The sequence below is a fragment of the Hermetia illucens genome, chromosome 6 (genome assembly GCF_905115235.1).
Source record: "Hermetia illucens chromosome 6, iHerIll2.2.curated.20191125, whole genome shotgun sequence".
NCBI lineage: Eukaryota > Metazoa > Arthropoda > Insecta > Diptera > Stratiomyidae > Hermetia > Hermetia illucens.
Genome location: NC_051854.1, coordinates 20,999,970 through 21,024,961, shown reverse-complemented (window position 1 = coordinate 21,024,961; position 24,992 = coordinate 20,999,970). Strand labels below are relative to the sequence as shown.

At 44.0% G+C, this 24,992-nt stretch overlaps 1 protein-coding gene across 3 annotated transcripts in view; it reads left to right on the top strand.

The window, feature by feature from the left end:
* The first annotated feature begins 1,063 nt into the window (after nucleotides 1-1,063).
* Nucleotides 1,064-24,992, top strand: part of LOC119659888 (troponin C) — a 60,198-nt gene continuing 36,269 nt past the window's right edge. For 2 of the 3 annotated variants that reach the window (XM_038068209.1, XM_038068208.1), the window contains exons 1-2: nucleotides 1,064-1,548; nucleotides 23,754-23,781. In XM_038068209.1, coding sequence (XP_037924137.1) covers nucleotides 1,546-1,548; nucleotides 23,754-23,781 — 31 coding nt within the window. In that variant the 5' untranslated portion in view covers nucleotides 1,064-1,545. The remainder of the gene's footprint in view (nucleotides 1,549-23,753; nucleotides 23,782-24,992) is intronic. The other variant, XM_038068211.1, reaches the window with a different exon arrangement.

Sequence of the window (24,992 nt, the reverse complement as noted above, 5' to 3'; positions counted from 1 at the left end):
CGTTGCGATGATGATTCCCTTGGATCTTTTAGCGATTGGGAAATGCAATCTTCACTAGAGAAGGAAGTCGAATCCGTCGAAGCCACTAGGAAGGAGCTGTGCAGTAGATGGCAGCGACGGCGGGATAATTCCGAAAAAGGTCGCTGGACCCATACACTGATCCCGTGTATTGACAGTTGGGTCGAGCGAAAGCGTTGAATTACTACCTAACATAGTTTCTTATGGGGCACGGTGGAAACAGGAAGTACTCGCATCGCCTCGGTCTGGAAGAGTTCACAGACTGTCCTGAATGCGCTGCTACACCGGAGGACCCGCAGCTTGTTATGTTCCATTGTTCGAGATTTGCGACTGTAAGAGAGAGGTTAAACGATGTCCTCCATGCAGTTATCGGGCTCTACGATTTCGTGTAGGATATGCTGAGATAGGAAGGAAATTGGCGTAGCTGCAATAGGGGAAAGCTGCAGGAACTGAATTGAATCCGTAAAGCGCGTCGGACGCGTGACTAAATCGTGGCGGTGTAAGCCAGAGCCCTCTTTGCGAAGTTGTACTTCACGGTGACCCCGCGGGGATATAGGCGGAGAAGTGGGAGTGGTTTTAGTGGGTGACAATCTCACACACCGCTGCGTCTTTTTAATATGTCCATCTCCATTCCTAACAAAAAAAATACCCAGGCCTACTAGATTTTTTGCACGCTGCCGGCCAGGTGAATCTGTGCTAGTTTTGTTTCTTTATTAGTTGAGTAGCATGTACGTAACGTAGTCGTTCATATCCATGCCCTCTGACTGGAATTCTGGATGAATTCTTTCATTATGTTCAATCTATATCGCCAACAAAATGAAGTTCCACGAACGTGTCTAAATGTGAAAATATCAGACAATTATATATGCAAAAGTTCATCACATGCTGAACTGCCAAAACTTCTCCTTTCCGAGTGCGAAAATAGCTCTTTCACGCGAAACAATAATTTCACGTTAGAATCCATATCTACGTAAGTGCAAGCGAATATCTCATAGGTCGTCGGACGGCATTGCACAGTGCATCTGACTAGTCTTTTTGGGCATCATCTGAGTCCTATTTTTGACACCTACCATCATCTGATCATATGAAATTCTGTGCAGAAGCAACTATAAAATTTCCTAGTGATTTTCAGTATCAGCTCCGAGCTGAGCTGCTTGCTGTACTGATCGAGCCAAACAGTAGATTGTCGAGAAAAAGCTAGAACCCAGAAAATAAAAGGACATAGCGCAGTAGGCTCAGCTCGGGACTGCGATTTCAAATAGTGCCACCATTATTCTCAGGTTGGGAGTGACAACAAGAGGAGAAACGTCTTAAGTTCTAGGTGGTCCAGCCGTTGGTCATCTTGACCGGCACTACTTCTGTTAGTCTTCAAACTCGCCTCCTCCTGTTGTTTTAGTTTTTAAATTTCATTTTGGAATTGTGGTGTGCACTTGTCGGTGTCTTTTGTGTTGTTTTGTGTACCGTGCCGTCAGTTGGTGTCGTGTTTTGTGCGTTGTCTGATCCTAGTCGTGCAGGAATCCCATCGAAATGGTGAGAGTCTTCCGATGTTTTATGGTTTTATAGTTGATATTTTTATGATATTGAGTTTATTGAAAATGGCATTAAGACATATTGATCGGAGGATGAGTTTGGTGGGGCACGATCTCGAATGCATCTTTCAAGTTCAATCAGATTTGACCAGTCGGCCATTACGGCCATTACTACTTTTAGAATTGGCAACAAGATTTGTCGACGTCCTTAATTTAACGGCATACTTCCTCATTTTTTGAAATTGCATTCAATTTATAGAGTGTCTAAAAAAAGCTATGAAATGTTAAAGGATTCACTAACAATGCAGTTAACACATAAAAGTCATACCCCTCGTAGCGAAGTTGTCATGTGGCTCTAATTAAAGTTGTATGAATTTGGACCCTCCGAACTCTACCGGACTAGGGTCAAAGTTGTTTCCATGTAAAATCATATATTGGCTGGGTAAGTCGCCACATTAGCGTTCGGTTTACGCCCGTTACACTCCTCATGGCTTATATAAATCAATTTGACAAATGCAACATAGTCCTTACGAGCCATAACGTGTATCTCCTTCAAGCCTTTATAGCATTGGGTGGATGCCAGATTTTTTTTTTGCCATTGCAATTCTAATTAATTAGGTGGATACTTGTAGAATTGAATGGCCGATTACAACTAAATTTTATGGCACTGTGAGGTGTTCCTTTTCAAGACTTCGATAAACTCTTTTGGAATTGCCGGGATGCGAGGATTTTTTCTAGAAATGCCAGGCGAAAGAAAGCAGTTTAATATGACCTTTTGTCAACGTTTATGGCCGATTTGCATCGATCTCGCTGTGTTTTCTAACTGAATAGTCATTTTAATAAAAAAAAAGTGAAATATAATCATAACGTCTTTAAAATTGAGTCAATTTCGTATAAACGGCATAGGTCTACCAAGTTTAACTATACCTAAAAGCTCTCGCTGTCATAGTGGAGGCAACAGAAATTGGTATCAAAACCTAGTAAAGTTTCAAAGAAACCCAGTGTCATATAACCTTATCGGTTTGCTAGGTTCAATGGAAAAAATAACGGAAAGAGGCATCTAAAATGAACTTTAAGTTCTGGCATGCCTTTCCAATGGTAAATATACGAGTAGTAAATGTTGTTGCGAATCTGAAAAGGGGCGGAGTCAATTCTAGCACTCGACTTCCCAAATTGCCAACGAATCAAAGACGCGTGGGATAAACAGTTGTTGCTGGTGCTTGGGAGCTATAACGTGTACATTTGGGAGTGACAATTGAGGCCAGGTAACCCACAAGGAGAATAAAGAATATACTTGTCAGATGGCCGTCAGATGGCATGACGACGTCTGGGAGAATGTTGTCGCGATTTGGCTGTAGAGACAAAGCCTTACTTAAGCTAGTCATAGCTGGAGTAGTGCGATCCATACTGCTGAATATCTGCTGACAAGCTAAAGATGATTGAAGTTTCAGGATGGAATCAAATCAACTTATTTCCTAGGTTAGGACATAATACATACATAAGGAGTAAAAGTTGGTTTGTTTTCTCCTCTTTCCTGTGTCAAACTAGCAAACGCAACAACACCGACCGAGTGATAGCGTTTTTCAAGGTCATTTAATTCCACGAAAACCATACAAGCGCAACAATTCGCGAGTAAATTTCAGGGCAACCCGCCTGCCTCGCCGCACAATGCAACTGGATCCGCGTTTACTGTCGGTTTGTTTTATCAGGATGTAAGGGGCGCAAGAACCAAGCTAGGGGCCTTCAATTTATCCTGGACGATACCATATTAAACTCTGAGCTCCCCGAAAGGTACTTCATTTTCCGCTGTGATAGGGACCGGGATGCATCCCGTAAATCCACTGACGGTGGGGTCCTAATTGCAATAAAAATACACTCCCCGCCGAACTCGTCTTCTCCTTCTCTGGCTTTCTTTTGGAATCTGTTGCTCTTTGTGTCTTCTCGCCCAACTCCCTTCCGTTCATTGTATCTTGTATATACGTCCGATGTGCTTAACCTTTTCACCAGCATGAAGAATTTTTTCACAGTTTGCCTGAACTCCTTACTGTCAGATTCTCTTCCCTCCATTTCTTGCTTAGTGGAAATTTTAACGTCCTCATGTTCCACTGGCCTAATCATCCTTGCCTACCAATTCTTTCCAACTACCTCCCCCGTTCTTCCCTTCTACTTTCTTCCTTCATGAACACTTGCGTTGCCCTGAATTTCAATACCCCGCCAACTCTCTATATTTATGTCAAAACTGATGTTCACCACCGCCCGCTTGAATTTGAAGCGGAGCTCCCTCGTTCAACCCCAAAACTCTGCGTAAATCTACTGAGTTCAACAACCGCAAAGCCAACTTTTATGGTCTCAATTCAGTTTTAGCGTCTATCTACTGGGTTCACATATTAAGCAATTCAACGTGTGATCAAGCTCTTAGTACCTTCTACAATATCCTGTCCCTTCTTCTCCTGCTTGTTTGCGTCCGTACCCAACTTGGTTCACAACGGAGATCCTTAATAACATTCGCTTGAAAAATGCACCGCGGAAGAAGTTTCGGCTTCTAAAGATGACGCCAACCTTGTTCACTTCAAGGCTATACGCAGCCCTGTGAAGTCGATGATTAAAAAAGCACATGATAGGTACTTGTTGAGCATCGAAGCCGCCCTTGTCCGCGACAACATGAAATCCACAATCGCTCTTCTCGTAGTCCCACCCAGTCTCCCTCTTCTTCTACCAGTTTTGCTGACTCCACTGCCAGCTCCTCACAACAATCCTTGTCTGTACCTATTTCTCTTTTGTGCTTTCAACCTTGACCACTCCATCCGCTACGCTTCTTCCAACTGCATACTGTTTCGAATCCCTGGCCATCCCTCTCTTTATGCCTTCCTTGGTTGAGTTCCTCATTGGTAAACTTGATCCAAATGTCGGACCTGGCCTCAGTGGGCTTCCTAACCTTTTCCTTCTTAACTGTAGGAAACACATTTCCCTCACCCTGCGTATAATCTATAACAAAAGTCTAGAAAAAAGCTACTTCCCTTATCTCAGGAAAAAGGCCATTCCTATCCCCAAGAGCGGAGATCCTCGAAAGATACGTCAACCACTGTAGCCGTGCCCGGAGGTACATGCTATTTATACTGATTTCTCCAAAACCGGCAGGGTTTCTTTTCATGGTTACTCTCGTTCTCTCTCTTCTTCGCCTAGTGTTCCCCAATGCTCTATATTTGCCTGGTTTTTTATCAATAACCTCACCTTCATCCTCACTTGCCCATGTTTGCTTTACGCAGACGACCTTAAACTATTTTCCTCTGTTTCGTCTCCGCTGGACTGTGCTCTCTTGCAGTCCAACTTTGATACTCTGGTCGTTCGGTTAACAAGCTGACACCGAATGTCAGGAAATGCCACTGGATCTGCTATTCGCTTGATTCCTCCCTAACATCCTTTTCCTATTCTCTTAGTGGGCAACCTATTTTATTACTGACCTCCTTCCAAGACCTGGGTGTAATATTCGATGACAAATTTCGTTTCAATTCCCAATCCGTTGAGATCATAGAGCTTCCAAAATGTCTGGTTTTATCTTACATTCCTCCTCTGACTCAATTCAACCCCCTTAACACTCTGCAACTCCCTTGTTAGAAACAACTTTCCATATTGCTGTGTAGTTTGGTCCCCCTTTCGCATATGTGACTGTCGTGCTCTTAAAGTTTACAACGCAAATTCACCCGGACGCTCTTTTACAAAAGAAATCTTCCACGGGTTGACTATCCGTAACGGCTTCGTACCCTCAATCTTCCTTCCCTGCGGCAAAACCGCGTTTTCCTTGATGAGCGTACCGAAGAAATAGGGAATCTTTATTTTTGGATTATAACTTGTTTTTTAGTCGATGTAAATCAACCGAGTTCAGGACGTAATACTATTATTTTCGGCGGTTTTGAATCTGGCGAATTCGTCGACAATGATAAAGAAACTTTGCTGGGACGGAGTCATTTAATCGCTGGCAGCATTGATTTGTTGACACCCTGCGAGAAAAGTGGGCACTAAAAATTTTCTTGATCTGATCTGAAATAGATGGATTGCCCCGTCCATTTTAATGTGGAGAAAATGATGTTCAGGATGAACCTGTATGTCCAGTAACCCTTCGTAGACTTGTTCCATTCACATTGGCAGAGATCAAGTAACATAGATTGTATCGTATTCCTGCGTTCTGCATTATTGAGCATGACAGACATTTCACCAGAATGCTGATCGGAAGCATGCCAACCACTGCCTCATCTGATGTAGTTTCAAAAACACTGCAAACCCTCAGGGCCATTCGCCGGTATACCAAAGTCACCTGCTTCTGTCTCTAGCGTTTCCCTTCACATAAGTGACGCGTAAAGCAGAATGGCGCGCACCAGCTTGAAGCAATTTTTAATGGTAGTTCCACCTACCAACTTTTGGCGACACTTTTTGCGCGGTAGCACTAACTATCTTTTGTTATATATAGTATAATCTAGGTGTTCCTTAAAACTCAGTTTTACATCAAGCATCAACCCTTTCGAGACGACCGTATGTCCACCGACTTTTACTTTGACAGTTTTTTTTCTTTTACGGTTCGTAACGTTGCTTCCATTTTCTCGTTTGTCAGGGTCATGCGTTTTCTAGTCAGAACTTTATATTCTCACTGCCGTAGATGGCTAGACGTCACACCCTCTGATTCCTTTGCAGTTACAACTACAGCCTCGTTATCCGCGAAACCACTTTTAGCACTTGGAAAACAAGCACTCCATTATGCATGAGATTCTACAGCACCGAGCACAAACCACGTACTCTTTGGAGTCTCATATCATGGAGTTTTTTTCGACTGGTAATTCACTGTTCGACTCGCCAAACATCCAGGAATTCCTGTCTCAGTCAACATCTCACACCTGGGCTACGGCTCCATTGTACCCAACAGGCAGATTGGGCGATATGTTTTTGGATCTCCAGGTTACGTATTGACCTTGCCTAGTAACAATAACTTTCCCTTTTCCAACTCAGTAGGAAATATTCCTTCTTGCTTTCTTCCGTCAGGCTTAGTCTTTACCCCTTGGGAGTTGGAACTTAAGAATACATTCATAAGCCTTCCCTGCTTGTCGTAAGAGGCGATTAAAAGGGGTTGAAATTTGTGGACTAGCAACCTGCAAATTTCGAAACCGGAACGTCAACAACTCCTCGAACAGGACTGGCCTCACGGCACAGACCTTGGGCTATTGAAAATGGACTATGATTGGTTCCTGGAATATGTGCACGCTCCTTGATAACTGTACCAAGGGTCCACAGAGTCCTCGCTTTTTCAAACTTGAGCGGGAATTCCAATGATAAAAGCTGGTCATTTTGGGCCTAAGCGAACTAAGTTGAGTACTCCTGTGCCCCTTGCAGCAATGCGCTTTGAGACTGTGTGTGTGTGTGGTCAGCACTCAGGCCGCGTTGGCCTATTGTACTCGCCACCCCTGTCTCTGTGCCCCCACATCGGTTGTTTTCCCATAGATCTAATCGAATTAGTCTATCAGCTGCTCTCATTGCTGTGCTTTGAATAAAAATATCCAGGGGCTGCAAATTGAGTAGTGCATATACGAACATCGGCCTAATGATGGCGACGTATATCCACATTACCACTTGAGGCCTGAGTCCATTCCCAAGAAACTTCCCCTTCTTTCTCAGGCCTTCCGTTGCCGTCGGCTGCAAAGATCTATTTTCACATACCGGCGTTAGACCAGTTGCGTCCACATTACCAGCTTTCCTTTCTTCCGTTTTTCCGGGTACAGGCGGAGGAGAAGGTTATGTTGTCAGATTTCCAGTTCCTCTCATTAAGGGAGTTACTGTACTATCCTTTTTGGCTGACCGCGCCATAGACACCGGGTGTAGGTTTTCCACTGAAGTGGAGAGCCTGTCTTCCACAAATTTCTCCGTGGGGAAAATCAATTATATGCGGCCGCAGTTCAGGGGATGTTTTTTAAAGATGAGCTTGCTCGGACATATGATGGAGAAACACGGTCTTGGCAATCACAATTGTAATGGAGGGAGGTTAATAGATTTCCGCAACTTCCACCGTTCCATCCTGCCTTCAGGATGTGCATAATAAGAGTGGGACTTACTTACTTACTGATAGTAGCTTTCGTTTGCCTGTGTGTTGCGTCCGCCACTTCTCGCAGGCAGGCTGAACTGCGAGCCTCTAAGTTTAACATTGATGGCTTGTATGACCCAGCTGTCGTTAGCTACTTTTTTTATCGAGCGGCAGATAGACTGAGTAATCCGCCTGCTTTTTTCTCGAGTGGTACATAGTCCGTTTGCCATGTTCCAGAGGGCGTCATGAGATCTGCTTAACCGAAATCGTGGAAGCGCACCACGAATGAGCTTGGATGTGGTCGCTAAAGTTTCGATGGTTCTGTGAAGAACGTTAAAGCCTGAATTCTCATCAATTAAAGAGGTGGAAAGAACACTTCACCACGGCTCCTAACCGTACCACACCCGCTGAAGTTCCTCTCTTGTGAATGAAATGGTTAGTACCGCAACATGCGGATGCGGACCTTTTCTCCAACCAGAAGGGAAATCGTTTCGGTCATCAATGCACTCAAACGGATTAAAACCGCTGGGCATGACGGCCTCCCTGTAGAGTTATTTATCGTTGCACATATAGTTACTGCAGATCTGCTGCTTCCATTCGTACGGAAATTTTGGGAATCCGAGACTCTCCCCAGAGAGTGCAAGAAGGGGATGACCGTCAAGAATTGGAAGGGTATCTGCATGGTCCCTTCCGTCGCAAAGATAATAGATAAAATAATTCTGGAATGCATCAAAATACAACCCTCGGAGTCCGCCAAGCTTGCGCCCTGTCAACGATATCATTTCTCCTTGTTACCGGTGATGTTCTTCAGGTTGCCTTGTCCGGTGAACGTGGCAGAATTCAACAGACGATGAGAACTTTCCTCAAACAACTCTACTACGCAAATGACCTCTGCTTGCTCTCTCACCGTTGGCCAAATGGTTCTGGATTTGAAAAGAGGGGCGAGTAGAGTTGGCCTAAAGATGAAAGAAACCAAGGTGCTCAGTCTGACGTGTCGTCGCACTCTCCCTATCAGCATTAATGGGAAGAGCATCGAAGGCCTTAATCTATTTGTATGTCTCTAGGAAGCGCTGTTTCTGTGGACAGTTGCATCGAATTGGATGTGGCCGAACGTATTAGTAGCAGTAGAACTGCTTTTGCTGCCCTGTATAAAATCTGAAAATCCAATTATCTCGCATTGTGGTCGGAACGGAAGAATGCTGCATAACCAGTAATGTTGCATTCTCAAAGAATGCGGGCACGCCCGGAGACTTATCACGAACTCCGTCGAGCGGAGAAGCAACTTCACAGACGGAGAAAGGAAGCTTGGGAGAACCAACAAGCAGGCGATCTTCAGGAAAATGGGACCGCTCCGCCCAGGAAGCTACAGCAAGCGGTTGCAAAAGAACTGTTACTATTCTTGTGTTGCGTATCTGCCGTATCTGCGGTGAAGAGTGCTGTGGTCCGCAGAGTATAAGAAAGAAAGCATAACCCCAAAATAATTTAATGGATTCATTCTTTATTCCCAAAATACAGTTGATAAATATAACATTGGAAGACAAATTTTACTTTACAAAAAAATACAAAAAGATTATCACTATATCGCTAATATGAAGTTGTAAAGAGAAAAAAAAATATTCTGAACAGACGGTCCTAATTACATTATATCTTTATCTTTAAATTTAAAACTTGATCATTCCTCTGGTTCGGTGTTGAAGTCGATTTTTCGCCGAATATAGTTTAATTTCCGGTCTAACTTTGCAGTACGAGGGGTCTCTGGGTGAGTAGTTCCAACCTCATCTAAACGATCGAGATAAAAATCTGCACGTCTAAGACGATATCGCGGAACTGAACGATCACTATTAATTGTTCCCACTCTCCCCGATGGCGATTCGTCTGAATCATCAGAGTCAGGACTACCCAATACGAAAAAGTAAGGTTCGTGGCTTCTAACGAAAGGAGCCGTTCCCCTGAAAAGTGAAACACTAAACGGTTTACCGGCAATTTCTTCGTCACTCGGCGGATCCTCCGGTTGATGGCTGTCAGCTTCCGAACTCAGGCCTTTCTCTTCGTTCGCAATTCCCACGAGTTGGATTGGGATGGGAGGCAGCCCGGGTTGGTATATGCCATAGGTTATCTTCGCTTGGGCCGATGAGCGAATAGAACCCAAAACCCTGAAATTTCGCGGTTGGCGGGCTGGAGTGCAGCTACCTACGGACGCGCTAACAGATAGTTGTTGCAGCTGATTGACAACCGGGGAAAGCGTGTTAGTCGTCCGGTTTGGATTCACACTCATTGTTTCCGGGGCGTTTGTTCCAAGTGCCGAACGATCAACATAAAACACTCCTGAGGTGCGCATCGTAAAATCTGTATCATTACTCGTACCTTGTGCAGGTTGTTCCAAACCTGGACTGATGTTGGTGGGAATTTGAACTTGCGTTCCCGGGCGTTCGCGAAGATAACCGGGTTCCCCAAAGTTGCCTGTAAGCAATGCGAAACTCTCAGAAGGCACATCGCCGACATATACCTGCAGTCCGTATTGGGCTATCAGATCATTATTAATTGAACCAGCTGCTGCTTCCTGGGAGGTATTCAACAGAGAGCTGATGGTGAATGGATACGGCATCCTTCCCACGATGTTTGCAGTATGGGCGTACTCCGAAACTGAATGCTCAGGGTTAAGTACTACATCAGTGGCTTCTCTTCCAAAATCAATGTTCGACGCCTCTCGCGCTTCCTCTCCAACCTCAACGTTTGACGTCATTTCGTTACCGCTGACTGACACCAGGCCGATTTCTGCATCGCTAACTGATACCACATCGATTTCGGTATCGCTGATTGACACGATATCGAGGTCCTCCTCGGTTTCTTCAAAATCGTCTGAAACTGCCTGGAATTTATGATTGGGTGGGTAGTCCCTTGCGGTTGATTCCTCTACCCTTGCGTAACTACGATCGTCCTGCACACCATATACAGGACTCATTGGAATATCTTTTGGGTTCATGTTGATTTTATGAGATAAAACAGAAGGACTTTAAGCAGTTATACTTTGGCTTAGTTGGCTAGATAGATTTCGTTGCAGCTAGTACGACGTATTTTATACTAGCTTAAATCAATCGCACCAATTATAATATCGGGTCACATCATTATAGCATCCTCAAGAATATCTCTTCAATATAAAATTTTGTGGGGACTGTCCTGACAATGACAGGTAGCTTGGAAAACAAGGATCCATAGTTATTTCCTTGTGAAAATCATGGTTGAGGTTGAATTTTAATTAACATTTAAAATTTTAGGATTTCTTATTTAAAACTAAAAGATACAGAGGGAAAGATATCGTTTCTAATTGACTTTTAGGAACTATTTGGACCAAATATGCATTAGCTTTCCTTGAGAGGGTTCCGTTTTCTGAGTTTTTGCAGGGATGAGGATGATAATTTCTCTTTCATATTGCTTCTTTTACCAGTGCTTTGACAATCAGGGGATTAGACCTATTGGTTTATTAGCTTTGATCTCATCTTCGCTTAGCTAGAAAGGATGTCTCCAATCCTCATGAGATTGTAAAACTATGATTCCACCCCTTACAACTAAGTGTGCTGTCATTTCTTTGCTAGCCTACATCAATTTTTGTAGAAGATGATGATAACGGTTTGGCCACCTTGTAAAGTTCCGGTCAGTTCCTCTGTTATTTATTTCCATTATTAAATTATTTAAAAGAGGAAGGGAACTTACGGTTTGATCAAGCAGAGACAGCTTATCAGACGGTGATAATGTGTTATGCTTGCGGCGGCTTTAAATTGACGTTTGATTATTGCCGTGGGGGTTTTGCTATACTGAACATTTATCCATAACATCCCTCCTATGGGGTGATGAGCAGTGTCTTTTGCTGTAGTGCATCTTTAGTTCACTAATTTGGGTAGCATAAAATCAAATATTTTTTTTCCAAACTGCCACCCCTGAACTGGATGCCTCACACCTAAGACAAAATAGTTTTTTTGCATCATCTGCGAGGTCAGGCTCCATTGAGGAATTTCTTTAGTACCACGACTATTGCTTAAAAGCCTGAGGAGGAGAGGGTGGATAGAGCGCAATTCTCTTTGGACCCAAAGTTTTTTGTATGGTTGCCATTTACCCCTTGATGGGACATAGCGCGACAATCATACCTACGCGACGATGCTTGTGATCACCTGAAATGTGCTGTTGGTCCCACACGACTTCCGGAGACGCCCGCGAATTTTCTCCACTGTTCTGGGCCAAGTGCGTGGATTCCACTGCATGATGGAGGAAGCAATTCAATTGTAGTCGCCCCTTAATGTGTTACGTATCCAGTCCCACTTCCGAGTTCCAATCAAATTACGTACGTACATTGCGTAGGCCTGCGCGTCGACCATATGCTCCTCTGATAATAGCTATCAGTTTTCCTTTCCTGTGCAGAGTAGGAGTTATTGATAATAATAATTATTCCCTATCTTTTTGGTGCATCAGCAATTCAATTAGTTGTGAATGGAATATGCATAGCGTTCAATGTCCTTTTTCAATTTTAATTAAGATTTGTGATGCTTATGCACAAAATGTCCACACACCATCCGATCCATCGTTGCGATTCAGGTATCATGTTTGGATTATGGATATCAAATATAATAAGCATACGAGTAAAGTACATCAAAACATTTTATATTTTAAATTTTCACTTTTATTCCAACTCCGAATATGCAATTGTCTGTCACCTTATCCACGGTTTTAAGTACGAACGATGTCAGGCAAATTAGTGTGGACGCCCTTAGTATATATCCCAAGTCTATGCTGCACCTTACCACCCTCAGGCGAGATCTTAAGATTATTTCAAGGCCTCTCTAGAGTAGTGCTGGGAAAATTCCATCTACCTCGGGTGATCATACTCTAGCTTCCGAGAATTCCTCTTTTGCTAATTCCCAGTTCTTCTTATTTTCCCTTTTGTTTGTTATTGGGGTATCAGGTAGAATTTCGTCGCCTTCTGTAGGGTGGGTCCTCGGGAATTGATTTCTGAAAACCAGATGTTCCCTATTGTTCTCATTCTCGGTAAATGTCAAATTTTCCTTCTGCACATTGGCAGAGGATATTGCCTTGTCTTTGGTTGTAGCCTTGTGTAGCCTGGATGCTTCTATCTCTTCCAAGAATTCCCTGAAGCTGTTTCGTTTTCATTCGATGCTGGCGTTGCTATACTACGTCAGTGCTCTTTTGTATATCTGTCAGTCCCCTGTTTGTTTCTCCCGGTTGAAGAGTTTTTGCACCTCCTTTCACATTCTGGCTCCTGTTCCACCAGGGTACGTCCGTTGATGCCTTGACTGTCTTTGCTGGACAGTTGGGCTCATATGCGTCAATGACAACTTTGTTTAGGTTTTCCACCACTATTTTGCTTCTGATATCACCGTTTACCTGTAGACGAATCATGTTGTCACTCAGGTGTCTTGTGTAGGAGTAGCAGTCAGTTTTCTTGGGACTCCTTTTAGTTTAAATTTGTTCTAATGACAATTAATAAACTTCGGGAGGTTATAAAAATGTACTCACTCTGCTTGTACTTTACACAGCCAGGTCGAGCAAAGCGCTGAACTATTGTACGGGGTTTTCTTTCTAGAAAAATGACTGTTCACATCGGCACTCTGGCTAAGAAGTAAGGGAGCGAGCGCGCCGGCCTCGTGCTAGGCGGCGGAGGCGAATTCAATATAGTGTTCGAGGTTCGCGTCTCCGATATACCCCCAAATCCTCATTATTCCACTTCCGAGTTACCCTCAATGTCGAATCTGATTATTCTCTGATCCGCCATAGAAGGCTCATTCGAGACCCTCTAATTCTCGACCAAGCCGCGCATCGGAGTGTTCCCTAGAGTTATGTATAGTACCTCTTGTCTGACGCTGGTCACAAATGTTGGGGTGTTCCCTATGCTATGTAATTTTAAGTTGTTGTTGTTCTCCATGCAGATCCCAAATCCGCCTCCGGTACACCCAGAGTTCTTGAGTTAGCACTATTCCAATATTATCAACTTGCTCTCGCGATTACTGGTGGTTCACATGGACTCTTTTAGTGCTGGTCATCGGTTCCGTTAGTGCTCGGAGGGTTTCCATAATGTTGAGGTATTGGCCTCCTCCGACGATATGGCACTTCATCGTGTTTTGCTGTCCGACTTTAACCCTAGGAAGTCTAGGTTAAAGGTATTTAGCTTATCCTTTTCTGTGGGAAGCAAGTTCACCTCTCTGCTCGGTCCTGCCCTTTCAGCCTCTATGGCTTCCTTCAGGGATCTCGGTAAGATTTCCACCGAAGTATCCTTTCTTATATTTCGGTGCAATTGCGCAGGTATGCTACTAAATCTGTAACTGATGAGGCAGTTACGACGTTTAATTTCCCTCAGGGATCGGTCGTCTACCCTCATCGTGAGGAGTTTGCCTATGCGTTCCTCCTTGCTTCTAACAACTCTCCACAAGCGTTCGTGGAGATCTATGTTATCAATGAGAAGGAGGCGAAGAAGCTCGCTGCGGGTTTAGATGGGGTAAGTCATCCCCAGCATATGTCGGCAATTCCGTTCTTCTCCATCCCTGGCAGTTTAAGGACTTTAGCTCTAAGCTAGTCCAAAAAATCCAAACATTCCAACTCGGGCGAAAACTCCGGTGATATAAGCTGGGCATTCTTGGCCTAAGTGACATGAGCTCGAGAGTAATCCTCTTCCTCTTGGGGTATTCCACTCTTGTACTCTGGAAAGTCAAGTGCGAGCAGATGTGAATCCGATTGCGACGGCTACTACAAGACGCGCTCTTTTGAATTGAACCAGTTTGTGACAGGACTTTTGACTGCTAGATTCAGATCCAGGTTTAGGAGCATCAGTGTTGTACAGGGCTACATATCATCGAAAATTTCCGATATAGTGTAGAAGAACGATGTCTGTGAGTAATTACATGCAGTTTTGGAGAGGTTTCCTAAAAGTGATTATGGTGGCTGATCTGAATATCAAGGTGGGCTCCGGTAATACCTTGCTCGGACTTGTGGTGGGAGATACAGTATTGTCGACCGTTATAATAATGGTGGGAGGTTTGTGGATTTTTGCAGCTTCCACCGCCTCGCCGTTGGTGGCATAATGCTCAAGCGCCGAGCTTGCCATAGGATCAGATGGGTTTCAATCATATTAACCACCTCGCGATTGTCAACACCAGGATCAGGCACCCCGCTCAGAGATCTCAAGAGGGGCCAGTCGAGGCCCATACGTGGATCACGTGCATTCGCTTCATCATACTCTAGGAATTGTCGTCTTAACAAGACAGGGCTGCCTTAAACTCGGGAGCTGATTATAGTGCCCGTAGTGTTGTCTGCAAGTTTGTGATAATGACAAAGCTGGACAAGCTTGTCAAGTTGTGCGGAATATGCAGTATAAGGGAGTCTTTCCAGGGAATGACATAAACTTGACCCATACATCTTTCAAGCACTATATTGAAATTGTTGATATGGGAATAGACTGCTCTGAGTTGCTGCTGACTTGGAATGTTTCTACTAAAATTGGTTACTGGGTTGCGTTTTCGCTACAATCGTGCTTTCGAAATAAGATCATTGCCCAGTTATTTTACCTTAGAATCATCATATTATTCACCACTCATTCGACTTTCGCTTTTCGCAACTTCGCATGGCGATCCACCGGCAAAATAAGAGAATATGATAGTTTATGCGCCCGCACAACCGCGCTTATTATTTGTGATCAGCTAAGGAGGAGTAGACTCCTCTGATTATTATATTCAGGTAAGAGGACAGCCTGGCCGGAGTCAGAGGGCGTTCCAGGGCTTCACCGCTATTTTTGTTTGCCTAAAGATCAGGGCTGTATACTTTGAAAACGTATCGGGTCTTATTGTTTTCGTAATTTTCGCGACTTTTCCTTGTTTGCAGAGTCACGAGACTTTTGTACTGCGCTCTATACCGTCAACGAAGCGCTATTTAAAGGAACTGAAGCGAAAGGCTCGGTATTATCTTGATTCTTATAGACTCCATAGCACCCGACTTCGGTGATCTGTAGGAAGCAAATTTTCATTCAATGAAACGACATATCCAAAAGGTCATTGCAAAGAATAAGTTAGTGTTTAAGGAAATTGCATACGCAGATAAACTTTCGTCCCCTATGCAGTCCTAGCTAGGACTCATTTGATTACACGGCACTGATTTTTGAACACTTCCTCATCAACACTCCCTTGGTTCCGTCCCCAGAGTCAGACGATGATTTGAATATAGTCGGCAGTTGGTTTAACAAGCGAAATTCTTAGTTCGGTAGAAATATTTAATTAGATTATACTTAAAATCAAACATCTAGAAATACCATATTACATATATTTTTAATAAGCAAATACTATAACGGCAGAACCTAACCACCTTTTCCATGTCAGTTTCTTCATTCACATTCAATTTTCAAAACGTCTCAACACTCTTAAATTCACGAACGTCGGCAGTGGTTGCCATGATCCGTAGTTTGTCCAGGTGGGCACTTCTGTGGGGTATCAAAGAGGAATCGATTATCCACGGTAGCGTTGATTGCATCGACCTTCCCTCCATCCGTGTTATTACTATTGTCTTGGTTGTTTTCTGCAGCAATTACACCCGGCTGATCCTTGGGTAGTTGTACTTTGGGAAGTTGATCCTTAGACTTCCCATCGTTATCACTCATTTCCGAAACCTTCTTTTTCACGGTTTCATATCCTTTTTGAAAAGTCTCTCCAACTTTTTTGGCTTCCTCCTGTATGCTGGTAGTAACCTTCCGCAAGGTGTCTTTCAAGCTGGACCCATTTTCGACGTGGTGCTTCTTTACCGCGCTGTTATCTTTGCAGAGTCCTGGGTTAATAGTCACTGCGAGGATCACGCCAATGAGCAACACTCCAAATCCACGTCTTAGCATCTTCACCAATGATTGAGATTTCGCGATTACCACAATAGATATTGAACGGACAGTATCTTTTACTTCACTGGGAATGTTCCCAACTGGTCAAATTACTTAATATACTTGCGAAGAAACCTGTTTCGGGCACATGAAACGTTTGATGCCATTCGTGGCCACTTAATTCTAAATAATTTTCGACTTATTGAATTTAAGTTGACTTTCGTCCGTTTGTTTTTGTAGAATTCCCCGAAACCCCAGTAGCATCTTAAGAAGCTTTTTGCCGCGTGACCACGGTCAGATGTATTTATGTACAGAAGGTAGGAAATCACCTTCTTGGGCTTAAATTTCCAAAAAACTTCTTCGGAAGATAATGCTGACTTGGCGTTTGGTTTTTCTGCAACTGTGGAATTTTGCAAGTAATTTCCTGTATCTTTAAAAATGGTGACGCATTCCTCTAAACTGAATTATTCAATTTACGCCGTTATATGACACCTAACATCGTAGAGTGTCCATCTATCTATTTTTACTATGAATATTTATTGTTTCGGTTCCATTTATTATAGGTACAAAAATAGCAACTAATGATCTTGGGACTGTTACAGATTATCTTGATATCATTCTTTCTTTTGTATTTGGACTGATAACTCTTTAATTCCATTGCTATTGTGGGTTACAGATCACACTTATGTATGTACGAGATGTCGCCGAATCGATCGAAAATAAATTATGTTCGGTACAGATTCTTGTTTAGAACTTGATTCTGTAATGCGCTTCAGGGATTTCCAAGGACCTTCACATGCACCTCCAGGTTGAAGAAGTATGTTTGAACGCTCTTCAATAGGACAACTCAATCCGGCGACTAACCAAAGTACGACAACTGACACCCGCAAAATTCTTTAGACTGTTTAGGGTATTAATCAAGAACAGGATAATATCCTCCGTTTCCTCGAAAGAGAAGATGACCCATTCCCTCAGAATAAGGACACGGTATACCTACTACTTAAAACTCAGTTTCTAGGGCCCTTTCCCACAGCCGCTAACGTCTTTATTTCGTTTCTTGATAGTAGAACAGGACATGTCAATATCTTGTACTATAGGCTATCCTTGAGTTTAGGCTAGGAAGCACCGCCTAGAATGCCTTAGGAATAATCATTATCCGTCGTCGAATTTTATAAACTTCGTTGCCGTACTTAGTAAGTCTTAAGGGAGTGAACTGAAATTGAAGTTGTATTCTCCCATAGTAACATTCCACAAAGAGTGTAGTTTTTAATACTTGGGCCAGATATTTTGTTTATTCATCATCATCATCAACGGCGCAACAACCGATATCTGGTCTAGGCCTGCCTTAATAAGGAACTCCAGACATCCCGGTTTTGCGCCGAAGTCCACCAATTCGATATCCCTAAAAGCTGTCTGGCGTCCTGGCGTACGCCATCGCTCCATCTTAGGCAGGGTCTGCCTCGTCTTCTTCTTCTACCATAGATATTGACTTTCCGGGAGGGATCATCCTCGTCCATACGGATTAAGTGACCCGCCCACCGTAACCTGTTGAGCCGTATTTTATCCACAACCTGACTGTCATGGTATTGCTTATCGATTTCGTCGTTATGTAGCCTACGGAATCGTCGATCCTCATTTAAGGGGCCAAAAATTATTCCGAGAATTCTTCTCTCGAACGCGGCCAAGAGTTCGCATTTTTTTTCTTTGCTAAGGACCCTAATCCCCGAGAAATACATGATGACTGGCAAGATCATATTCTTGTACAGTAAGAGCTTTGATCCTATGGTGAGCCGTTTCGGGCGGAACAGTCTTTGTAACCTGAAATAGGCTCTGTTGGCTGACAACAACCGTGCGCGGATTTCATCATCGTAGCTGCTATCGGTTGTGATTTTCGACCCTAGATAGGAGAAATTGTCAACGGTCTCAAAGTTGTATTCTCCTATCCTTATTCTTCTTGTTTGAGCAGTGCGGTTTGATATTGTTGGCTGGTTGGTTTTCGGTGCTGACGTTGCGTCGATATCGTCAGCATAGGCCAGTAGTTGGGTGGACTTAAAGAGGACGCACCTCTTGCATTTAAGTCAGCATCACGGATCACTTTCTCGAGGGCCAGGTTAAAGAGGACGCATGATAGGGCATCCCCTTGTCGTCGACCGTTGTTGATGTCGAATGGTTTTGATAGTGATCTTCATCATCATCATCAACGGCGCAACAACCGATATCCGGTCTAGGCCTGCCTTAATAAGGAACTCCAGACATCCCGGTTTTGCGCCGAGGTCCACCAATTCGATGTCCCTAAAAGCTGTCTGGCGTCCTGGCCCACGCCATCGCTCCATCTTAGGCAGGGTCTGCCTCGTCTTCTTTTCCTACCATAGATATTGCCCTTATAGACTTTCCGGGTGGGATCATCTTCATCCATACGGATTAAGTGACCCGCCCACCGTAACCTATTGAGCCGGATTTTATCCACAACCGGACGGTCATGGTATCGCTCATAGATTTCGTCATTGTGTAGGCTACGGAATCGTCCATCCTCATGTAGGGGGCCAAAAATTCTTCGGAGGATTCTTCTCTCGAACGCGGCCAAGAGTTCGCAATTTTTCTTGCTAAGAACCCAAGTTTCCGAGGAATACATGAGGACTGGCAAGATCATAGTCTTGTACAGTAAGAGCTTTGACCCTATGGTGAGACGTTTCGAGCGGAACAGTCTTTGTAAGCTGAAGTAGGCTCTGTTGGCTGACAACAACCGTGCGCGGATTTCATCATCGTAGTTGTTATCGGTTGTGATTTTCGACCCTAGAAAGGAGAAATTGTCAACGGTCTCAAAGTTGTATTCCCCTATCCTTATTCTTGTTCGTGCTTGTGTTTGACCAGTGCGGTTTGATGTTGGTTGATTCGTCTTCGGTGCTGACGTTGCCACCATGTATTTTGCCTTGCCTTCATTGATGTGCAGCCCAAGATCTCGCGCCGCCTGCTCGATCTGGATGAAGGCAGTTTGTACGTCTCGGGTGGTTCTTCCCATGATGTCGATATCGTCAGCATAGGCCAGTAGTTGGGTGGACTTGAAGAGGATCGTACCTCTTGCATTCACCTCAGCATCACGGATCACCTTCTCGAGGGCCAGGTTAAAGAGGACGCATGATAGCGCATCCCCTTGTCGTAGACCGTTGTTGATGTCGAATGGTCTTGAGAGTGATCCTGCTGCTTTTATCTGGCCTCGCACATTGGTCAGGGTCAGCCTAGTCAGTCTTATTAATTTCGTCGGGATACCGAATTCTCTCATGGCCGTGTATAGTTTTACCCTGGCTATGCTATAATAGGCGGCTTTAAAGTCGATGAACAGATGGTGCAACTGTTGTCCATATTCCAACAGTTTTTCCATCGCCTGCCGCAGAGAGAAAATCTGATCTGTTGCTGATTTGCCTGGAGTGAAGCCTCTTTGGTATGGGCCAATGATGTTCTGGGCGTATGGGGCTATCCGGCCTAGCAAGATAGTGGAGAATATCTTACAGATGGTACTCAGCAACGTGATACCTCTATAATTGCTGCACTGTGTGATATCTCCCTTTTTATGTATGAGACAGATTTTGCCTCGCTGCCAATCGTCAGGCATTGATTCGCTGTCCCATACCTTGAGCACAAGTTGATGAACCACTTGGTGTAACTGGTCGCCTCCATATTTAACCAATTCGGCTGTAACTCCATCGGCTCCTGGCGACTTATGATTTTTTAGCCGATGAATTGCACGGCCTGTTTCTCCTAAACTTGGTGGTGGCAGTATTTGTCCGTCGTCTTCAGTTGGCGGGACCTCCAACTCGCCGATGTTCTGGTTGTTCAGTAGCTCATCAAAGTACTCAACCCATCGCTCTAATATGCCCATTCTGTCGGAAATCAGATTTCCCTCTTTGTCTCGGCAGGATGAGCATCGAGGTGTATAAGGCTTCATCCTGCTGACTTGTTGGTAAAACTTCCGCGCCTGGTGCGGTTGCTCCCTGTACTTTTCTAGCTCACAGACTTGTTGGTTCTCCCAGGCTTCCTTTTTCCGTCTGCGAAGTCGCTTCTCCGCTCGACGGAGTTCGTGATAAGTCTCTGCGCGTGCCCGCGTTCTTTGAGAATGCAACATTACTCGGTATGCGGCATTCTTCCGTTCCATTGCTAGCTTACATTCATCGTCAAACCAGCCGTTCCGACTCCTTTTGCGGCTGGGGCCAAGTATATTTGTGGCCGTATCCATGATAACGTTCTTCAGGTGGTTGTGAAGATCATTAGTTGATGCTTCATCTTCAGGTCCTCTATTGACTGCGGTTATTGCGGCATCCATTTCCCTCTTATAGGTGTCGCGGAGGGTTGTGTTGTGGATGGCTTCAGTGTTCACTCTCACCTGATTGTCAGAGGGGATTCTAGGTGGTATTGTTATTCGAGCTCGGAGCACCATGCCAACGAGATAGTGATCCGAGTCTATATTGGCCCCCCTATATGTTATGACATTCATCAAGGCTGAGAGGTGGCGGCGTTCGATCAACACGTGGTCAATTTGGTTGAAAGTGGTCCCGTCTGGAGGGGCCCACGTATGTTTGTGGACCGCTTTCCGCGCAAACCAGGTACTTCCAACAACCATTTCGTGTGACCCTGCTAATTGAATAGTCCGCAGTCCGTTATCATTTGTTTTTTCGTGTAAGCTATGGGAGCCAACGTATCACCTGAATACTGGCTCCTTCCCTACTTGGCTGTTAAAATCCCCAAGTATGATTTTGATATCATATCTGGGACAGGCTTCGAGGGTTCTTTCTACTGCCTCGTAGAAGGTATCCTTCTCCGACTCTGCAGTCTCCTCTGTAGGGGCGTGAACGTTTATGAGGCTTATATTTCTAAACTTGCCTCGCAAGCGCAGAGTGCATAGCCGTTCGCTTATACTTTCAAAGCCGATAACAGCAGGTTTCATTTTTTGGCTGACTAAGAAACCTACTCCGAGCACATGGTTTACTGGATGGCCGCTATAATATATGGTGTAGTGGCTCTTCTCCAGGAAACCGGTCCCTGTCCATCGCATCTCTTGCCACGCTGTTACATCAGCCCTATATTGGGACAGGGTATCGGCTAGCTGCTTATCAGCTTCATCTCTGTACAGGGAGCGGACGTTCCATGAGAAAATGCGCAAATCGTTGTTCCTTTGTCGTTGCCGGGTCCGTCGTTTTAACATCCGTCCTATCCGAGGCTCCTGTTGTGGCTTCGTAACAGGTTGTCTTCCGTGTAGGGTTGTCAGCCCTACCCAGTGATAGTGATCTTGCTGCTTTTATCTGGCCTCGCACATTGGTCAGGGTCAGCGTAATCAGTCTAATCAATTTCGTTGGGATACCGAATTCTCTCATAGACGGCTTTAAAGTTGGTGAATAGATGGTGCAACTGTTGCCCATATTCCAACAGTTTTTTCATCGCTGGAGAGAAAATCTGATCTGTTGCTGATTTGCTTGGAGTGAAGCCTCTTTGATATGGGCCAATGATGTTCTGGCCGTATTGGGCTATCCGGCCTAGCAAGATAGAGGAGAATATGAGTACTATCTATAACGGTATACCTCAATAATTGCTGCAGTGTGTGATATCTCCCTTTTTATGTATGAGACAGATAATGCCTCGTTGCCAATCGTCAGGCATTGATTCGCTGTCTCATACCTTGAGCACAAGTTGATGAACCACTTGGTGTAACTGATCGCCTCCATATTTCACTAATTCGGCTGTAATTCCATCGGCACCTGGCGACTTATGATTTTTAAGCCGATGAATTGCAGCAAACCAGCCGTTCCGACTTTTTTTGCGGCTGGGGCCAAGTATCTTTGTGGCCGTATCAATGATAACGTTCTCCAGGTTGTTGTGAAGATCATTTGTTGATGCTTCATTTCCAGGACCTCTGTTAACTGCAGTTATTAAGGCATCCATTTCCCTCTTATAGGTGTCGCGGAGGGCTGCGTTGTGGATGGCTTCAGTATTCACTCTCACCTGACTGTTAGAGGGGATTGTAGGTGGTGTCGTAATTCCTGCTCGGAGCACCATGCCAACGAGATAGTGGTCCGAGTTTATATTGGCCCCCCTATATGTTATGACATGCATCAAGGCTGAGAGGTGACGGCGTTCAATCAGCACGTGATCAATTTGGTTGAAAGTGGTCCCTTCTGGAGAGGCCCACGTATGTTTGTGAACTGCTTTCCGTGCAAACCAGATACTTCCAACAACCATTTCGTGCGATATTGCTAACTAGATTATCGGCAATCCTTTATCATTGATATCCCTATGTGAGCTGGCTAAGAAACCTACTCCGAGCATATGGTTTACTGGATGGCCGCTATAATATATGGTATAGCGGCTCTTCTCCAGGAAACCGGCCCCTGTCCATCGCACTCATGTAACGCTATTACATCATCCTTATATTGGGGGGGTATCGGCTAGCTGCTCAGCAGCATTCGGTCTGTACAGGGAGCGCACGTTCCATGAGAAAATGCGCAAATCGTTAATCCGTTGTCGTTGCCGGGTTCGTCGTTGTAAAGTTCATCCTGTCCGAGGCTCCTTTCGTGGCTCCGTAACATCGATTTTCCGTGTAGGGTTGTCAGCCCTACCCAACCCCCAACCTGGAGGACCAGTTGGTACATTTTGTCCCGTTTTTAGGCGTGGGAGACTCACCTTCATCCTTCTCCGTCTGCAGCTTTTCGTTAAGAAAGAGCTCCAAGCGGCCACCACGTAGCGGTGGAGATAGGGTGGGGGGTTGGTAGTAGAGCTGTTGGTGTTGGTTCAGCAGGCGTTTCCCAGGTTTCTTGCTCCATCGTGGGCACCAATCCACGTTTCGCCCTGGGACCTATACTACCCTTTGACCGCCAAACTAATGTGCCCAGAAATCAACGTTAACAAAATCATGTATATTGCCTTATTTTGTTGTTGTTCGCTTGCTCTACCTTGAAAACGCCCTAATTTCCACGAGTTTTACCTCAGCTCAATTACCAAGAACGGCCGGAAATATCAGTTCTAAAGAAGGATGCCTCTAATATCTACCATCAATCAAATCACTCACTTCAAGGTCGCATTAATGGGTACAAATTGCATGTAAATTAACATCGGGAAACCCGCTTGAAATCCGTCTCGAGGTGCGAGGTGTATTCCATCCACAGGTTCGTGACCCATTTATCCGTCCGGCATATTGCATAACATGTGTTTCATATGTGTCGCGATTATTCATTTTCAATGCACATAAATTACTATCCAACATGGTTTGTAATCAGTCGTTTTTCTCTCCTTTCAGGATGAACTAAATAAAGACCAGTTAGCACGTAAGTATTTCCATGTTCCAAGATCCGGATTGATAGCATAGTATCTTGTATCTATTTCCATGCCCACATGGATATTTGTTGAGTGGCACCAACTTACAAAACAATACAATGAATGAGGTGCAAGCAAATGAACGCCATTACATGCAAAATCAACAAATGCAACAATAATCTGATTCTGAAAGCGTTTACTTATTAAATTGTTCAATAACTATATTCGGATTACCGGAGGCTGAGCGTAATATATCTGAATTGCATATTGGCTTTCGGCATCGCTGCGCTGCCACTCAGTCACTTGCTTGATATACGGTGCATATTTTAAGTGCAATTACTAATAAGGTAGCAACAGGTGTAATGCAGTAGTGCAGTCAAGCGATGCGAATAATGACGGACGAGGTTGGGCACACACAGGGTTGCAGACTTTTTGGTTTCGGTATTCTGAGATGGATGGAATACGAAATTCTTCGGATGTTTATGCTTTAAAGATTTGTCGCTGTTCCTATAAACAGAAAACCAAGTTTACGGCAAAAAAATGTGATCAGGAAAAGCTACCAATGCTAAACGAATTCATGAAAGTGGTTTTTTATTTTTAACTTCTTCAGCATGGGTAGTCATAATACACTTTGGGTGTTATATGTGCAAAATATTTAGTTTTATAATTAAGTATCTGAAGATACGTTCGGAGGAGCAGATTCCCCGAATTAACATTGTTTTGTAACCCAGTCTGGCAGCTCTACCTGAAAACATGTTTAAATGTGGAAACATTCAAATATGCAGACAATACAATTATGTAGATGGGAAAAATTGAAAAATGTTTGATAGACGGAGCGGACTATTTAGATTATGAGCGTTCCAAGCTGCCTTACTTAAGCCTGTCCGACTGTTTTCGTTGAACTGTTCATTAATATTTATAGATTGTCCATTTATTTGTTTACGGCCGTTATTATTTTTACTGCCGTTGCTTCAATTCTTAATGTAAATTTAGATTAATTGACGTTATATGAACAATTTTGTTGTACAATTCCAACCGAGGTTGAAAGTGAATTTGAATAGTAAAAATTATGTTATTTGGCATTCAAGAATATATTAAAATAACATTTTCTGGCAATTGAAAGTGTAATTTTTTTAAAATTATGGAGAAATAGTACTTTACTGCAAATTGGATAACAATTTTGGTTAATTTAAATTTTTGTGTTTGAACTGTAAGCAGTTAT